This window comes from Hydractinia symbiolongicarpus, chromosome 14, assembly GCF_029227915.1.
Source record: "Hydractinia symbiolongicarpus strain clone_291-10 chromosome 14, HSymV2.1, whole genome shotgun sequence".
Taxonomy (NCBI): Eukaryota; Metazoa; Cnidaria; class Hydrozoa; order Anthoathecata; family Hydractiniidae; genus Hydractinia; species Hydractinia symbiolongicarpus.
In genome coordinates, this window is record NC_079888.1 from 15,374,629 (window position 1) to 15,394,244 (window position 19,616).

Consider the following 19,616-nt stretch of genomic DNA (forward strand, 5'->3'; position numbering starts at 1 on the left):
TGGACGCATATCATTTTACAGGAAGTTTAAGTTAGGTGAATTATTTTCTAATTCGCTGCGCTCAACCGAAAAAAACCTTATTTATTTTCTTATTTTTGCGACAGGGAAGACTCAAAGAACTTCGACTAGTAGTAGTAGTTATGTGTAGTGTCATCTTAGTTAGGAACCGTGTGCTATCGGTAGTCATAACACAATATAATACATCTATATCTCCTACGAACTAAATTACAACCACTAATTTACAATCGAAATGTTTCCGAAATCGTGGCTAAGCCGGATGCGAAAAACCCCATTCTATGGGGAAACATATCCTTAGACCCCAGTGGTACAGCCACTAACCCTCCAAGGTTAAGGGTATCATTAAAAATTACACTGTTATTAACAACAACATTATAAACTATTCAAAATAAAACTGCTTATCTTATAGGTAATCAAACAGTTTTAACGTGTAGGGTTCAAGAACTAAATGTGAGCGCTTCCATGCCTTGTACGCCCTTTAAACACTTAAAAAACCACGTGACCGGCCTTGGCCATACATACGAAATTAAATTCAATTATTTTCTAATTCGCTGTGCTCAACCGAAAATAACCTTATTTATTTTCTTATTTTTGCGACAGGGAAGACTCAAAGAACGTCGACTAGTAGTAGTAGTTATGTACGAAAAAGTTAGGGTTAGTAGGTGTTTCAAAGGCCTAGATTCCTTGTAACATATAGTAAATGCTCTGCGTCGTCCTCCACATAACCATCTTTGGCTGTCTCCGAACGCCATCTACCATGTCGTTTAAAAAGACGGTCTGGGATGTCTGCATTTGCCACTGCTGTTGCTCCTCCAGCACGTAGGCTGCGGAGTCCGAATCTTGTCCTATCCAATCCGATTGATGCCAGTGCATCGAGTGCATTTTCTCTTGTTGTTGTGTAGCTGATTGGGCGATTCATCTTTTTAAAACTTCCGAATTTGTTGTTTGATGTAACTGTAACCACTCTAAACAGATAGGAATCAGGCTCAGTAGGTACATACTTCATATACTCAGTTAAATTATATACTGGGCAGATCCCATTTCCGCAAGCGCTGATGTAAACCCAGTGTCCTTCTCTGTAGATATCTGTTTTGCTTTTCGCTATGAACAGTTTCATAAAGCTATTTTTGTAATTGACGTCACATCTTTTCAGATTACTAATTTCCGAAAACCTAAGAAAGCCACAGAATCCCAAGAGAAAGATATTAAAAGTTCTAAGTGTGTAAAGGTTAACAGCTTCGCTTTTAACAAGTTGTTTATGTAATGCGTGCAATTGTTCAACCGTAATTATGTCTCTCTTGCGAGTTTGATGTTGTAGTAGGCGTTTAGCGGCTTCGAGCATATTTTTTTTGGTAAAGTGTGGTCGCATGGGTTATTGTAGCCTGTCAAATTGTGAAAATACTGGATAGCGTAGAATGCGATTTCGCTTTCAGGATAAGAATTGTTCATTTGGGTTAGGTTAAGTATGTACAACGCAACTGTTTAGAGCTGGTAATTTTGATACAGAATATATTTGACACCATATATTCCATGAATTGAAAGAATAGTACGTTTTTCGCCCTGGAATTTAAGATATATTCTGGTAGATCTTCTGCTAAATGCCTCAAAGTTTCCTTTTCCAAATGTTGCGTAAAATGACTTGCAAAGAGTTCTAAAATATAAAAAACATTGCCTATTGATTTTAAGAGTTTTTGTTTGTCCAGTGACTGCATGTCTTAGTCCAGTGACGACACCGTCGCTGCCCTGTGGATTCGGTTTATGTAAATTGCAGTTTGAAAGCTATTATTTTGCTTTTAAAATGCTTTGAACCTATGGCGGATTTGTTGCACTCTCCTTGAGTAACGCATAAATTGGGATTGTCAAAGATCCTGAAGTTTTTAATAAATTTTTTGAAGTCCCCTGTTGAATCAGTTAAAAATGGCCAAAACGCTGCCGAAGGCCAGTATGGGGCCACCAGTGTGCCCAAAGCTTTACAGGTCTGCATGTGTTTTAAAACCTTTCATATAGTTCGAAACGGGGGCACGAGTAAATTATTTTCGTTTTCCCACGAAGTATTAAAGGCGTTTACGCATTCAGTTTCCGGACAATAATATTTTGAGTTGAACCTGCCCACCTTTTTGTTTTCGTCATTAGCAAACCTATCTACGGTGAATGGACCCCAGAGCCTGTTTAGGTATTCGAAAAAGCTTTTTGTGATTTCCCAATTGTCCGTGTCCGTATAACGACCTAATTTATCAGCGTATTGAATTTGGTTTCTTGGGACCCATTCGACATTTAAATCTATTTTTTGTTTCTTACAAATATCAAAAATATTTTCTGCCAATATCTGTAAGTTTTCCTTTGAGCTGCCTCTTTTTATTATACAATGGCTCGCGTAATTATCTGTCTTCCAAAGTACTGCTTTGTTGCATAAAACTGATTTTAATGATTGTAGCGAATATTGTATAGCGTATAGCTCTCTCTACGTGGAGTGCATTAGGCTTTCCGTTAGTGTGAAATTCTTAATAGAAATATGCATTCTATTCTTGTGCCACGTGTGTGCACCCAGCCCTGTATCGCTCGCATCAGAACAAACGATTAACCAGGGAGTATTTCCCCGTGTCATTGGTCTCTCAGTGTGTTTTAGCAGATTGTTCTTCCAAAGGAACAGTTCTTTCACAGCTTCTGAAGCGTATGACAAGTTCATTCGGGATTCCCATGATATTCGCAATTTCAATAAGTTAATAAACTCGTCTAATTTTTAGTTGGGCCAAATTGCCTATAACAAATTTCATGGATATGATTTTTCCGCAAAATTTTCCTAATTTTCGTGCTGACGTGTACGGTAGGGAATCAAGAATGAATTGTAAACTCGAAAGAGTAGAAATTAATCGCTGGGAAAGTATAGAAAAAAGTTTTTTCTTCAGATCTAGATTAATGCCGAGCCATGTCATGTTTTGAGTGGGACTCCACAGAGATTTGTCGTTGTTTGCGACAAACCCAGATTTCTTAAGCGAGTCTCGGACGAAGTTTGACGCCCTCAGAGTCGCTTCATAGGTTTTGCTTGTGCCAGCGCCGTCATCAATAAAACATGAAAATTTCATAGCATGTTCTCGCCAGTGTTTTACGAGGACTCGCATTGTTTTTGTGAAAATAAAGGGGGCAGAAGAGACACCAAACGGTAGGACTGTAAAAACAAAATACCTTTTTTCGCCATTTTTTACCCAAGAAAATCCTAAATATTTTTGATGCTCTGGAGCAATTTCTATGTGATGATAGCCTTGTTTTATGTCAAATTTAAACATGAAACCATTTCCCTCAACAAATTCTCCGAAAATCTTCCAATCATCGAATGTGGTTTTTTGTTTGTACACGTGTTTGTTTACATGTCTCAGGTCAAGAATAAGTCTCTTCTTATTTTTGGACGAACTAACGCTCAGTGGATTAACCACGTGTGGCTCAGTAGCCATCTCTTTTATTCTTCCGGTTTTAAGTAACTCGTGTAATTCCTTATTTACTAAATCTTCATTGTCAAAAGCCGAACAGTTGTTTTTGAAAGAAGCCTTTTTAGGGGTGGTGAAAAAGGGAATTTTGTATCCGTATTTTATAAGTTCTAAAATAGTTTTATTAGTGCCTATGTTCTCCCAGTAAGGTAGACGCCGCCTGAGATTGCCCTTCACGGTATGTGGAGGATTAGCTTGGCGCAAATAAGACATTCAGAAAAATTATATACAGTAGAAACAGTATCACACTTAACTTCCTTTTCTTTAGGGTTGCTTGAGGTCAGGGCAGTCCTTTCGCCAATGTCCTTGCTTTCCGCATCCGAAACACAGAGATCGCTGTTGTGGCGGTTGGTAACTTCGCTGGTATTGATTCGCGAATCTTGATTGCTGTTGAGATAGCCCGAAGATAGGCCTCCCCGGAGGTGCAGATTGTGAGCCGAAGGGGATAAAATTTTGATGCTGCGAAGGGTATGTGAATGAGGAAGACTGGTATGGGGGCCGACGTGGAACATGCTCGAAGGTTGACTTTCTCTTGGTCGCCTTTTTCTTGTTCAGAGCCCGATTTTCCGCAGCCTTCATCTTTTTGTCATCCTCTGAATCGCTGGCAAGATCGTCGGATAAGTATTCGTCGACAGCAGCCCATCCAGCCGGAGATTTATCTGCGAAACGGATACATTTGTTTCGCTTGTGGAGATCATCTATGACATTATCAATCTTTTTGTAAGATCTTGTAATCGAACCATCTTTTCCTAGTTGTTTTATTATTTCTAGACTTTGAATTAAATCGCTATTGAATTGATGTTGTATTTTATTACCTCTGAATTTAAATTCGGTTTTACTGATCTTGTGCTGCTCCAGAAGACGTTTTTCCAAGTTTTTCGATCCAGTGGTAAGCCTCTGTTCTAGATTTTCGTTCTGTTCTTGGAATTTACGGTCAAAGTAGTTTGTTAGATGTTGTAGTATGTCGGATTCAGCGTTATTTGTGTCCATTGACGCTTCTTTTTGCTCAGTCATTTTGAGTGAATTAAACAGTTTTAACGTGTACGGTTCAAGAACTAATTGACATGTGAGCGCTTCCATGCCTTGTACGCCCTTTAAACACTTGAAAAACCACGTGACCGGCCTTGGCTATACATACGAAATTAAATTCAATTTTCATCTCTTACATTGATACAAAAAAGTTTGTCCGTGACTTAAAATACCGAATCAAACCAAATGAGATATGTTTTCCTTTTGGAGGATGCGCAAATTTCTAATTTGTCTAGTTTGTTTATCGGTTACTTATACATTGCGTTATTGGAAAGACGTCAATGATATTATTAAAGTTGGTGAAGCCTTTGCGGTGCACCTTTAAGTTTGAGGCCAAATGACTTGGATACAGGTGTGGAAATAATCTCCTACGTGGGTAACTAGAGACCATTTGGGACCTAAATGGGAATAATCTCCTAAAGCTGGGTAAACCCATCCGATCCGAAACAGACAAATTGATGACGTCATGAAAATATTTTTAACACTTCAACATCTTTTTAAACGTTTGTCAAAAAGTACATGAGCATACACATTTTCTTGATCAACATTTTAAACTTTGCGAATTAGTCACTGCTGATGTCATCAAAATTCAAATGGCGCATCTTTGTTTTTTTGCCTAAGGGGATTTTTCCACGGACTTTATCATCATCGCTTCAATCTGTTCAAGAGAAAAGTTATAATAACAAATTACGGCTTGTACAAGTAATAAAAAATCAAATCAAGATCAGGATTATTTTAAGATTTTAACTGTCAGTTCACTCTATATTATAATACCCGGATACGTCCGTCCGTCACGCATAACCGTACTGCAACTAGCGAGACGCACGCGATGCGGTATAAAAAAGACGGGCGAACCCGTGGAATTTCCACGGGCAACCGACTAGTAATTTCAAAAAAAACTTTGTATGACGGCAAGTCTGTTGTCATGGCTAATCATAGAGGTTGTCTAAAAATAAATCATTTTTCTTCAAATATTCTGTCAGCAATACCAGTACAAGGTGGTTCCCCTAGAAAAAAATTCTAAATTTCAACAATTGTCAAATATCTGTTTTCTGAAAGCAAATTCATCTTAGAATGCCGTGGCAAGTAGTGCTTATGACAAATTTAGGTTTTTATTGCGCATTCTGCCACTTTTTCCAACCAACCGCAAATATAAGTGCATAGCAACGCCCATTTTCGCATTTTTAGACAGCTTTTTTGCCCCTCAAAAATACAGGAATTACACTTCCCCGTTGATGTTATTAAGATAGATTTTCTAAATTGAAATTATGCTGCAACAAATTATTCAGTCAAAAAAGATGTAATGTGAACACACGTGGACGACGTCGACATGCAACGATCCTTGTTTCATAACAGCATGAAAATCTATCCGGTATAATGTGAACATGGTCTTAAGGTCTTATGGATTTCGTGCTTTTCAGATCAAAATAATGCTGGCGTACACCTTATGTCAATCCACAAGTCAAGAATGTTGTTTTAGCCTTTATGTCGTCCAAAAAATACCGCATCAGTTCCCTGGAAGACAAGTCAGCCTTGCAAAAATGCGTTTCGCTCAATCCATACACGTGACCCTTAAGGAACAAAAGCGGCCAAAAAGGCGCTTAAAATAACGCATGTTATTCAGTTACTTGGCTAGGCGTCGAGCAGCAAAATGTCATATTTTGCATATAATTCTCCTAGCAACGGGTTATGGCAACCAATCAATGAAATTTTTGACTTAATTTTGTCGTACCGTCACATGCTATGATATCCTCATGGAGTATCTTCAGAAAAGACAATCCTCTGCGATATAGTTTCTTTCTAAGGGAACCGCCTTAATTAGCCTTCTCTTGCTTCTATCAATAACTTATTTAGCCAACAATTTTCTTATCCCAAGTTTGATGTTTCATGCTCTAAGCTTTTTACGGAATTAAAACATGACGTCATATTACACTATATGACGCCATGTAATTTTTTTATATACTAACGCTCCTCCAATGTGGTATCAAAAACTACTATTTATTTATAAAAAAATTATACTTTTTCTTTAAAAAAAGCAGAATTCAAAACGTAAGGTTCATAAAACTTTGTGTTATACTTCTTAAAATACCATACTTCTTAAAATACTATACTTCTTAAAAGGAAATCTATTTTTTGTTGTTGCTTTTGAGGCGAATTAATGATTTTTACATTCCTCTAAAAACCATATTATAAATTTACGTTAATAATAATAAACACTTACGCCTCTTGCTTCAAACACCCATTTACGCCCCAGGACATTTTCCTGAGGTTACAAGTAATTACGCCATTGAAAAATTATATCTTGGCCCAACAGTTAGAAAAGAATGTTTCCAATTAAAAATGCACAAATCCTTAAAATGCAAGTGATATTTTGGATTTTTTTGTCTAATTGGCACTTCATTAAGTTAAAATATTAAAATAATATTAAATTTTACTAAAGATATAAGAAACGAAAAATGCGGAAGTCATCGAAGATAATTTCTGACAGTACTTTTATTGGGATAAATTTTCGCGGGGATTAAATTTCGCGCATTTCGCGGATTTGGGTACTATCCGCAAAAATATGTCCATTCGAAAATTTTTGAATCAGGCCATCATCGGGAAAATTTTAAATTTTAGTTTTTCTTTATTTTCAAAGTCCCCGAGGCTTTCCTTTTTGTAGGCCTAATTTCTCAACCGAGTACTGAAGATGTTAAGAGAAAAAAAGGTTTAGAATCAGTTGACCCTTTTAAGGATATTGATCCTTTTCTCCCAGCTTTAATGCAAAAGATAAACCGAACTTGAGTTCTCTTTCTAGCCTCACGTCCCCCACGAAGTGAAATAGTAGTAGTGAATTTAACGCATGAAGAATCAGCTTATTTGAATTCAATTGTTTTGTTTTTTATCTAGTTGTGTTTATTCTACCCATAGTTGATATGTTCTACCTGATGTTATAGTTGTGTTGAAAGAGCTTTGAACTAAAATGCAAAACTACATTTTGTCTCGGTCGATGTATAAATGACAGGTGTAACGAGGGTCGATGAGACAGTGCCATTCGGCCCGGAATCCTCTTGATAACTTATTTTTTCAAAAATTGCTATTATGACCTCATCCACGAAATTAAGTTCCCGCCAAAAATTAAAACCTACCTTATCCGCAAAAATAAGTCCCCGTGAAATGCTAAAATTTCGCGGAAAAGCACAACCGCGAAATTTAATCCCCGCGAAAATTGATCCCATGAAAGTATTCAATTAAGGCATGATAGTTATGTGACGGGAAATTACCCGTAGCGAATTTTATGACTTAAAACCCAACATAAGGAAATTCTGGGGACAAAAAGGACCCCCTTACCCCTTTCGGCACCACTGCGAAGTTTTATACCACGCAGGTCTGCCCACTAGCTAAGTGCTTTGTGTAGGGACAAATTTTTGGCTTTTTTCTTTTGTCTCGATAGCCCAAATAATTTTCAAGGTCAGTTTTTCGTAGCTATTCAGGTTAGTGCTGCGAAAAGAGGCAGAAATACAAATTCCTGCCTGTTTCTTCAAAAAAATTATTTGCTTTTAACTGACGTTTCACCTTTTAACAACGCGTTTGAATGGAGTTGCTAGCCCTCTCTTTGTGGTATATCGACATGATAAGTATTGGAATCGCAGAACACTTAAACTACTGACTTTTACAGAGAGACAAGAGAAGAAATTGTTGATGTTGGTATAGTGTATTATTTCAGTGCGCCGGCGTGCTAGAAATTGTGACTAGGAACATTCCAACGCCGTCTTTCTGGCCTGCATGTATGAAGAAGCAACAAATTTGCAGCCTGCCTGCTGCATTATTGACACTTTTGTTCATATTTGAAAAATGAGGAAAAACTGCCTTGGTGTCAATAATTTTGTCCAAGATTGTGTGGTGAAACATCGGTGGGACCCACACAACTTTTTCTTTGTTTAAAAACCCTAAGTTGATATGTCAAATCAATAGCAATCTACGCGCGTGCATCTGTGTTACTTCCGCCGATACAAACTATCCACCAACGTGAGAACTCGTCGGTACATTCCGATGGAGATAGTTATTTTAAACATGCATGTTCGAGTTAGTGAAAATGATCTTCCTCATGCTAAGATTACCGTTGTTTCGCCTCGCGAAAACGATAGATAAAATGACACCGAAACTGCAACCCAAAATTCAACTCCATACAAAAAAAACCCCGAATAATATCGAGGAAATTATCGCGCCCTAAGCGATTAACAACTGACCGCCCTTAGGCGGTCGATCAACGCACCGATCCAAGCCTCTAGGAGAAACTTTTTGTAATTTTGATGTCCGCCACGTCAACTAGAAAACTGCAAAAAATACGCGTTGCTGTATTATCAAAATTTTTTGACAAAATTTAAAAAAATTCCTGACACAGAGTGAAAATAGCAGCCAGTAATTAGACGCGTCAACACATAACATTCTATTCGTACTTATAAACTCAAGCTTTAAAAATATATATTTTAGACAGTTTATATAGCCGCATTTATGGAGAGAGGATAATGAATAAAAATAAAATGTAACTGTAGAGTCACTATTTCAAAACTTCGTTAAAATCGTACGCATCATCATCATGATCTTCCATTTTATTGTCTTCCTCACTCAACAACTTGTTCACTAAAATAGAAAAAATAATACCATACAATACAAGAGTCAGACAGCTTACCCCAATTTCCGTAATTTTCGTGTTCCTCTTACTTTTTGCGCAATTTATCTTCGCGCACCTAAAACTATTTTCGCGCATCTAAAATTGATATGCTAATTTGAACGTCTATTGTTATTAAAAATAATTAAGACATGAAAAACTTGTTTTTTAATTTTTAAAACGATTGCACTCACAACAAGCCTTTTTAGCACGAGTGGAAATTAGAACAGCTTTCACTGTCACAATAAAACAGTACTTCCCCTTGTCAGGTTTAATAGAATTGCCATCTGTGCTGCTATTCTACCATTTTTGTCAATTGCTATGATAATTTATGTCACGTTTTATCATATATCTGCATAATTATGTAATTCATATGATAACAGAATTTAATTCCCTCTTTCGTTGGGCAGCCATATTTGTTTTTGTTGCACGCATAATTAATTCACAACAATATTTTCATAATAACAAAAAATGGTGGTAAGGTAGGTTGGCTATTTTTCAAGTACACATTTTGTTTGGAAGTACTGACAACCAGTTTAAAAGTATAAACAAGAAAATGCTGTGCACGTTAACAATCACGAAGGAGAAACAATGTTTCTGCGTAAAACAAACTCATATATTTCATAAATTGCACATTTTTCCGCACTTTGTGAATATAGTGCGTATAAAAGTAATTGTTTTAAACCACGTTAAAATACGTCAAATTGACGATGCACCTGAGCCGAAAACAAACCATCGCGCTATCGCGATTTAAAAAATAAGCCCTCACATCAGATTAATTTATTTGGGACGATTTAACAACACAACAACAAACGGATATATTAAGATTCCTTTGATAAACACTGTCTGTATTTTTTTTACCAAAAGCTAGAAAAAAACCAACTTCGTACTTACTTCTTTTCCTATCTTCTTTTTGTTTACTTTTAAAAGCCTTTTTTTTCTTTTTGTTGATTTGTACGTTGACTTCGTCATCGAATGTCACCTTCTTCTTCTCCTCTTTCTCTTTAACCTTTTCGTTTGTTTTACTTCTCGTCCTCATAGAAATTACTGTGTTCTAAATATTCGTACATAAAAATGTCAAGCGCTCAACGTGAAATCAAACCACATTACACCCTGGGTTTACGTTATTTACATTTACGACGGCTTCATAGAAACCACGGTGTTCTAAATATTCATGTATGAAAATGTCGTGATAATGCAAGCGTCGCGTGAAGTCAAAACCACATAATACACTCGGGGTTCACTTTAAAAACAATGCAAATAAATTTTTTCTGCATGCAACTCATCAAAATCAGGCATTTGTGCATAAAACCAATCAAAAGAAAAAATTCCTGCGTGCAACCAATCAAAATGATTTGTATCTGACTCGGCAAACATTATTTTGTATATAATAAATTAACATAGGTCGGTTTTGATCGTTTACCTGTATTGTGACCTCCTCATCACTGTTCACCATTTCTTCTTCTTCATCATCGTCGTTATCGCTAACCTCAGCGTCATCTCCGGACTATACAGAAAGAACAATTAAACACCTTCACAATTTAAAAGTTTTATTATCGCCCAAAGTCCTGACACTACCAAAACAAAGTCTAGAACGTAGAGCTTTTAACGCATAATCGTATTTATATGGCTAATTGCACTCAGGCGAGAACGAAGCGCAAATTTAAAAATTCGCAAAACAGCAAAATAAAAACAAGCCTCGATATCTTCAGCCTCCATGGCAACGGGTTTACCAGGGTCAAGAACAAGTGCAGTACCCATCGCACTTAAAAGCCCACTCAAATCATTTTTTTCTTCTTTCTCCAATGCTTTCTAAAAAGAAAAATAATTATGTTGACGAAACGCAAAAACTTTTGTTTTTGACAGGTTAGAAACTAAATACACTATTAGAGAGAGAGGTTAAAATGTATTTCACACAGATAGACTTACTATATCAAATCCAGCGCCCCAATATTGCACCACAGTGGTTTCAGCGCCATCTCCCAGAGAACGCTCCGGTGGATGAGTGTAAAATGTAATTTTTCCACTACAAAAGCAAAAGACAAGTCAGTAATGTTTATGGACAAACAAATAAATAAATAAATCAAAACATACTTGTTCCAATCCTGCAGGAGAGCTTTAGCTGCAGCAAGCTGATCTGGCACTCCACCTGCGATACAAAAATATACTCCAAAGTTGCAATGTTTACGGTGATTAGACATAAGGCGTAAGATTCAAAAAAAGATGGATGCCGTAGATTGGAGATTTTTTCCTGAACTATGGTGTGCTAGTTCTTAGGCGAAGGAAAGTTTATGTGTGTTGCGTTAATGCGTCATTAATTAATTGACAAAAAATTTGCAAATGCGCGAGGATTTTTATAGCTCAAAACACTGACAACCCTGTAAATAATAATTGGGAAATGGTCCGATTTTTTAGCATTTTTGAAATAATCAAACAGCATCACTTGACCATTGCTATGCAGCCAGTCGTTTGCTAAAGTTCGAGCAGGGGCAGGGGTGTAGGCCAAGAAATCTTCTATATTTCACTTTTCCGTCGTTCCAGCTAATTTAGCCATTTTATTTGTCGGACAAGGCTTCACGGATTATGCTATAAAAATTTGCGTCTCTCTGTTAAGAGAGACATAAGGCTAACGTCTTTGTTCTGAGGTCGAAAAACACGAGGAAAGAAAAGGAAGCGCTGAAATAGGAATGGCACTAACCAGAAGATCAATTTGCCTTGACTAATAGATACCTACGTTTAGGAATTCTGAATAATATATAGGTTCAACAAATAATATGTATATGTCTTAGATCTTAATTACAATACAACATGGTTCAAAATTCTAAAAAAATGTAGTATAAACAAAGCACATGTATACTGCGATTTTTTCCTCACCTTTCTTCAACTTTCCCAATCGTTTCGCAAACAACGTCAAGAATTCCACCGCATCACTGTAATCCCCCACGCAGTATTTTCGCATCACTTGCTCTTTGTTGCAACGACTCAAAATAGCCTCCACTGGTTGAATCGGATCTTCCAGAGTTTCAACCTAGAAAATATACAAAACAAATAACGTCAACATAAGGAAAAGGAAATTAAAGAAGAAAAGACAAAGAAATTAAAAAGAGAGGGGAAAAGACAAAAGCGCAGTTGCTGGTAAATTACCTTGACAGCGTTTCGAAGAATCGTTTGTGTATCTGATGATCCTGTTGCCATAACAATACCAGGACAATCCAACAATCTAACGTGGTGATCTAACTGGACTTCCTGCATGTTTCTAAAAAAATATTGTTCCAACTTATTACATATCATTTAAGTGCCTTCATTTATGTACACACGTCGAAAACCACATTGATAAAACATTTAAAATGGATCGTATTATACACAGCAATTCTAATCAACAATTTCAAATCCACCTACTTCGTGACACCTGGTGTAGATCCGACACTGCACGCTTTTGATCGCTTCAAGCTGTTAATGACACTGCTTTTGCCGACATTAGGGAAACCAACAATACCGACTGTGATGGTTGTTTTGATGTTGGCACTGCGACAGTAGTTACCGAGCAATTTAAGAAGAGTGCCAGCTCCTATACAACTGCTACTTTGCAATAAGTCACTAGATGCCATGCTGGTTGGAACTTTTGATTGTGCCTAAAAACATAAAAAATAATAAGATAAAATGTATGATACATAGTGTGGTCAATGTTGATTGGACAAACCAGAAAAACAAAAGATGAATTGCATCTAATTAATACAAATGATGATGTAAAAGATGCTTTATTTTTTTGAATAAGGCTCCATGCTTTAAAAAAGTTACACGCAAAAGTAAGTTAAATTTAACAACAGCAACAACACAGTGCTCTAGTGCACAAAAAGAAAACAAGAATCAAAATGTTTTCGTTATTTACCAATTTTTGCCGTTGTGTCTGGGTGGAAGCTTTAAACGCAACGGTTGGGAATTCACTTCGCAAGTACTTTAGCCATTTTTCAACAATATCTTTGGGAATCAAGTCTATTTTATTTAATAAAAGCACAATCTTCTTGTTTTTACCAGAGGTCATAACTAATTCCTCTAGTTGAGGACACCTGCAGCCTATCGGATCTCTTGCATCTAAAACTTGAATGACAACATCAGAAAGCTCAACCACTTTTTTGAACTCTTTATAAAAAGATTTACGGGATGATTCAATTGGACCAGACTTAGGGTCCCCAAATTGATCAGCAGAGTTATTGGCTTGTTTTTTGGCAAATAATTTGGCTCGTTTTTCTGCATCCTTTTGCAGATCTTCCAACTTTCGCTTTCGTGATACATCTTTCTTTTTGGATTCTTTCCTTTTCTTCTTCATCTCTTCTTCCTTAGCAATAAATGCAAAACAAACTTACAAAAGATATGTCATTTCTGATAATTTAGTTATATTTTTTTTCATCATTTCAAAGTAAAAAGTTATTTTCAAACTTTTTCAAAACATTGATGTTGTGTTGAGATCATAAAAGGTAAGACATTGTAAAACAAGAATCTTCAACCTGGTACTCATGCTGTAATAAAGTGCCTTTTCAAACAATTCATAAAATCTGCAATAATTTTTCGGTTTTCAGATTTATCAACATTTCAAGGAGACAAAAAAATAAACATCATTATTTAAGGCCAACCTTTCGTTTCTTCTCCTCAATTTGCTTCAACATTTGTTCTTTAAAAGGATACAGATTTGGAATGCCAGGATCTTTTGGTGCCCCTATAGATACAAAAGACACGCTAAACTTATTTTCACTAAAATAAAAAAAATCCATATTTGCACTTCAATTTTTCCTTACACAAGATCTCTATCACCATAAAAACTATGCAAATCTGAAAGTTAAGCACACATCATGCTCCAAACCCTGCGCAGACTACGTTATTTATTTATTTATCTATTTGAAAACTTACTTCTATTTGCATTAGCTTTTTCCTGCTTTCTAAGCTTTCTGTTATGTTCCTTGACCTGTGTGTAAAGTAAAATACAATAACAAAAATAAGTAAATGAAGATGTCACTCTGACACAGACATTAAAGTTGTTGAGTTTGACACGTCCTATAGAGGAAAACAACCACTGCATTTATAACTTTTTCGATTAATCATATTATTATATGAAATTTGCCTTGATGAAAATCATAATTAAAAAGAAATTTACCTTTTTAATGATTTTATACTTCTTTCGACAAGTCATTCTTTTGCTGGAATCTGAAATATAGAACAAGAAAATTAAACATAATGCAAAGCGTCAACTAAAGGACTTTAGTTTAGTTTTATATCCAAAAAGATTGAGAATGAGGTTTGTTAATGTGAAAAGTTTTCAAACATTTTCACAGATTTCATAGTGGTGGTATAATTCTAATATATATCTATATCCTTTGTCTATTGGCAGACATAGATGATGTGCCTCACTTTTTTTATAGTTACTTTTAGGTATAAACATCAGGGTTTGAATTAGGGATATATAGTAAGTTCGCAAAATTTGCAGGACTGTAGAGAACATCTTTGCAATGGTCTGGGAGAACTGTAGACCACTTGTTATTGATCATTCGATAATGGTTATTTTGTTGCAGCGACCATTAAAGAAATAGGTGAGGCAATGATTAATGAAGAAATCGGATTTACAATTTTGACATTTTCTTTTTGAAATAATTTGACATGCTAATTCAGACATGCTAATTGAAACATAAACGTTTAGCAACACATAAGATACCACATAAGATACCAAATTTCACAAACCGTCATCAATGTTTCACTAGACTCTAATCCCTTAACATCTTTGAGTAGGCTATTGTTGTAAAGGTCAGGTTGCGAAAAACTCTTTTACAAGGAAATTTAGATGTTCGTTTTCACGATGTATGCATGACTTTAAATGCCCAAAACTCCCCTCCACGATGGAGAAACTCAAGAAAACTTTGCACACATGCTCATCTATACCTGCTGCAAATGGCTTTGTGACATTATATGTATATTTTGATTATTTCAAAAAAAGAAAGGTTAAAACACAAAGGAGGGAGCAAAAATTCATTTTCTCACAAATTTTTATATAAAAAACGAACAAAGAGGTTTTTTCGAAAAAATGTAAAGCATTGTTGCTATGGTAATGCTAGAGTGATTGATAAATATGGCGCAAAAAAAATTAACAGAGGGGAGTTTCGAACGTTTTGATGAAAAACAACGATGTGGATTTATAGCTATACCTGGAAAAAAATTAAAATTCATATTTATGTTATCCTATAGACAATATAACTTGCTTTTATATTCAATAAATAATTTTGAAAAAAAAAAAATAATTTTTGAGAAATAATGAATATAAATATTAAATATGTGTCTCCTTACAGTATCCTTAAGCTATTAAAAATCTCCTAATTCAGCTAATAGCTTTTTAAAAGAAATGTTGTAATTTGCAGTTGCCCCTAAATGTATGCGTGACAAGGGTGCTGACTCGCCGAAAACTCCTTATTTGTGTGGGCGGCCGCAAGTGTTTTTAAGGGGGGGTTTTAGCTTTTTTGTCTGTAACCGCCCAAAAAAGCCTGGACCCGTCTGAAAACGCCCAAAATGCAACGCCGGCGATCTTATTGTTCTCATTTAAATTTTGTTAAGAAGAAGGTCGTATTTTTTTTTTAGTACAGTTTATTTTCTTGTGGGATTTTATTACAGCTATTTATCGAACAAATTATATAAAGAACAGTCTTCCACTACCACTGTTCGACATTAAAAGAATAAGTTAATGGAACGGAAATAAATGTTTCTTCGGGCAAAATTTTACGTTTTTTTAAAATGTTTGATGTCGTCCGACAGCGCCATGGTTTTTGCAGCGTTTCTGGTCACTCGGCACGCTCGTTATGGGTGGGGAATTATAGAAGAAACCCTCCTGCGCATTATGTTTGCAGAATAGAAATGGAATGTCCTTAAATGCCAAACCAGATTGAAAAAGTTAAACTGTTTGATCATGTCACCCTACTTTAACAATAATTGGTTAAATAAAAAAATAGTTCAGCCAATTCAGTCAGGTAAAAAAGCTATCATCTTCTAACTAAGCCATGCTGATAGTCTAATTATAGGATACGAAATCATATTTTTAACTTTTGCAAAAGAAATGCGCACATTGGCGTCGATAATACTTTTTTATTCTTACCAATGCTGCGTCTAACACATCAAAATTTCAACGAAAACTACCGACGGTCGACGAAATATTCACATTTATTTAAATTCCTGCGAAAATTACCTTATTAGGATATTAAATAGGCTAATAAGGATCTCAAAAGAAATGTGATTTCAAAACGACTGTAATTCCTGAAGTGACTAAGCTGTACAGCTTAATTTAGATGTCAGCTTAATTAGGGTGTATGATACAGCCTAATTGGGCGTTTTACAGGTTAGTAAGATGTACAAAACTTTGATCGTCTAAAACACTCATTTAACTGAATTTTAGCATTTTTCTAACTGAATAAATCCAATAATTACGTGCATATAAACATCTCCAATACATTAGTTGGCCACCATCAAAAAAATGTGTTTGGTTAGCGTCATTTCTAATTACAAAAGTGAGTTAGTCGGTGGGTCAGTCAGATAAAAACATTTTTATGGGCACCCTGGAAACATGGTTCTATCGACCGGCACTGTGCACTGTTCGTCTCGCAAACTATTAACTACTTAAATTTTAAGTTAAAGTCTTCTTTAGCCGCTAAAAAAGAGGAGAGAAAGTTGCCAAAGTGGTGCATGGCAATTTGATGTAGTGTGATCCATTTTCTGTCTAATTAAATAATTATCTAAAATTCTAAGCAAGTCACAGCGATGGTGTTTATTGTTTTGGTAGGTATGGTTTTTTCCAGCAAAATTACGGCAATCTGGTGTTTGCTTTGGACTTAATTGCTCGATCCAGGAATCCTAGTTCGAAACTGGGATTTTTTGAAAATGTTGGAATAAGCGAGACAACGGTGTCTTAGCAATTTTAGCTAAAGTTTGGCAGAGCACGAGGTAAGGGACAAAACAGTAAACTACTTTTCGCAGGGGTTTTAATTTTATTTTTTTGCCATAAGATCACCCTAGATTTTAAGAAATTGTTTTATAGCTTGTGAAACTTTAAACGTGTCTAATCGTTATCTTTTTTATTCTTTTTTCTTCTGTTTTGTATTTTTCTGTAAAGAGTAGCTATTTTTTGATCCTACAGTTTTGCATTTTGCATTGTGTTTTGTAGCTAAGTTACTTAATACTTCTTTTTTATATTTAGTTAAGACTTTGGTGGGCTTTCTCAAGATGAAATTGTTTAAATCAAAGATGTTTATGGCTAGCTAGCTAGCTAATCTTGGCTTTATCACAAGATTGGGTGCTTTTTTATAAAGAAACACAAAATGATTGATTTGTATATATTTAATGTATATAATAAATAAACTATTTATGCACAACTTGAGATAATTTCTACTAGCATGATAAACTAGAATGTTGAAACCGTCAACTCTGAATGACGTTTTATTTAATTTATGATGTCACATACTTGGACTGAAAACCCTTAGGACCTAAATTGACATTTTGGACAATTTCGGACAGTTAAATATTACATCTACATCATTTTTAATGGCCTCAGAATCCAAAGTAATGTTTTTTATTCAGTTAATAAATGAATTTTAAGCATACATTCAGGCTCTAAAGGCTGCTTTTCACATAATTTCTCACATTTGGCCCAAAAATAACCCATTGGGCAATTTTGGACAGACTAATATGTAATCTACATCATCTTTAATGGCCTTAGAATCCAAAGTAATGTTTTTTATTCAGTTAATAAACAAACTTTAAGCATACATTTAGGCTCTAAAGACTGTTTTTCACATAGGTCCCACATCTGGCCCCAAAATAACCCTTTGGACAATTTCGAACAGTAATAAAATCAAGTAATTTTCATTCCAGATCATTAACCTAACCTGTGGACCATAAAAACATGTTTCCTTAACTTTATTCCAGAGATATTGTGGAAGACATTCATCTCAATGATAATTTTTAAGTCATTTTTAGACATTTTGGCCTAAATATACCAATTTCGGACAGGTGCCCAAATTATTTTTTCTTTTAATGATATGAACAATTTATCTGAGATTATTATTCTTTTTACCGAATATAAAAATTTTAATTCGTTCTTGAGATATCCTGTTTTAACTGAGAGGGTAATTCAATTTTTTTTCTTAACATTTTTGTCCGCTTCGAAAACAGCTGTGCCCCGACTCCACTTCGCCTTTTAAAGTGAGTCGGTCAGGTGACGCTAACCAATTATATTTTTGAGGGTGGTTTTTTTCGTAGCAACTCGGAGATCGTTCTTCTTTTATAATATAGTGGTAAAACTGGCGAAGAAAGACCATCACCCTGCAGAGGGGCCGTCGACAAACAGTTTTCATTTCCGTTAACTGCAAATTGGACACTCGAATCGGACCCCCTCCCCCAGTTGCTTAACAGCAAGCCCATTTGCTGTTAAATAGAATTTTGCGCCCTCCGCGCTTTACGGAACAATCTCTGTGGAGACTTATACGAACACGAGATACATTTTTTTTAACAAATTCTAGATTATGGTGGATTTTTACTGTGGAAACATTTTCTAATTTGTTGATTTTTTTCATTTTCCCTAAAAGAAACAAAAAAGGTGAGAAAGTGAAATGCGTCTCCATTTATATATTTTTAACGGACAATGCATTACCCCCCCTACCCCTCCCTAACAGCCAATTTGCCCTTAACGGAGACGAAAACTGTTTGTTGACGGCCCCTAGCTGCAGCGTGATTCTGCTAAAATTTACATTTTTTGAGAAATTGGGGAAAAACTTTTTCTACCTCCTAATTTAGATGTACACCTAATTAAGCCGTATGATACAGGTTATTTCGAAGATCTCCAAATTAAGCTATACAGCTTAATTAAGAGGATTTCGCTGACTGGTGAAAGAAAGAAAGGCAAAGATTATTTGGAGTGTGGATAGCTAAGTAGTTCAAATATACTTACGCATAGGTTTAGCCATTCTAGTACAGATATTTTGTTACAATAAAATTGTAGCCGTTAATTCACTTTTGGTTGGTAATATTCTTTTTTTTTTAATAAAAACAATTCCTGCACCACGCGATCAAGCTGCCATTTTAGTTTACGTTAAGAGTACGGCAACGATAAAAAATAATCACCATTTTCGTTCTCAGACCTTCCTTTAAACCTGTGTCCTGTTTACCCTCTTACCCTCCCGCCACTATTTGACAAAGCGTGGAGGTAGGGTAAGCGTTACTACCGTGGCAAAGTTGGTCACTACGTCTACATGAAACCCCCGCGGTAACAGAGTCGGTCTCTTAAGCAACTGACCTAGTCACTTGTTAAGTTCCGCGTTGAGATAGGCGATAACTTAGGCGTCCCTATCATTAATGGTAGAACTTAACTCACCGCATGAGTGTATCCGGCGATAACACTAGCAGTAAGTCAA

General features: G+C 35.7%; 3 protein-coding genes across 3 annotated transcripts; all 3 read right to left on the minus strand.

The window, feature by feature from the left end:
* Positions 1-685: 685 nt before the first annotated feature.
* Positions 686-1,387, minus strand: LOC130625223 (uncharacterized). Its single transcript, XM_057440282.1, has one exon. The coding sequence runs from the start codon at positions 1,385-1,387 to the stop codon at positions 686-688; it is 702 nt and encodes a 233-aa protein (XP_057296265.1).
* Positions 1,388-1,774: 387 nt separating this feature from the next.
* On the minus strand, positions 1,775-3,713 carry LOC130625224 (uncharacterized). The gene is made up of 3 exons (XM_057440283.1): positions 2,748-3,713; positions 2,132-2,479; positions 1,775-1,996 (listed from the first exon to the last, which is right to left on the minus strand). Exons 1-3 carry the CDS (start codon positions 3,711-3,713, stop codon positions 1,775-1,777), a joined length of 1,536 nt encoding a protein of 511 aa, XP_057296266.1.
* A 5,232-nt stretch (positions 3,714-8,945) lies between these two features.
* Positions 8,946-19,306, minus strand: LOC130625711 (guanine nucleotide-binding protein-like 3 homolog). Its single transcript, XM_057440813.1, has 14 exons — positions 19,154-19,306; positions 14,330-14,379; positions 14,086-14,140; positions 13,812-13,894; positions 13,070-13,516; positions 12,580-12,812; positions 12,325-12,436; positions 12,055-12,208; positions 11,275-11,329; positions 11,110-11,206; positions 10,879-10,992; positions 10,604-10,687; positions 10,075-10,234; positions 8,946-9,152 (listed from the first exon to the last, which is right to left on the minus strand). Exons 1-14 carry the CDS (start codon positions 19,167-19,169, stop codon positions 9,070-9,072), a joined length of 1,743 nt encoding a protein of 580 aa, XP_057296796.1. The 5' UTR covers positions 19,170-19,306; the 3' UTR covers positions 8,946-9,069.
* Between the last annotated feature and the right edge of the window lie 310 nt (positions 19,307-19,616).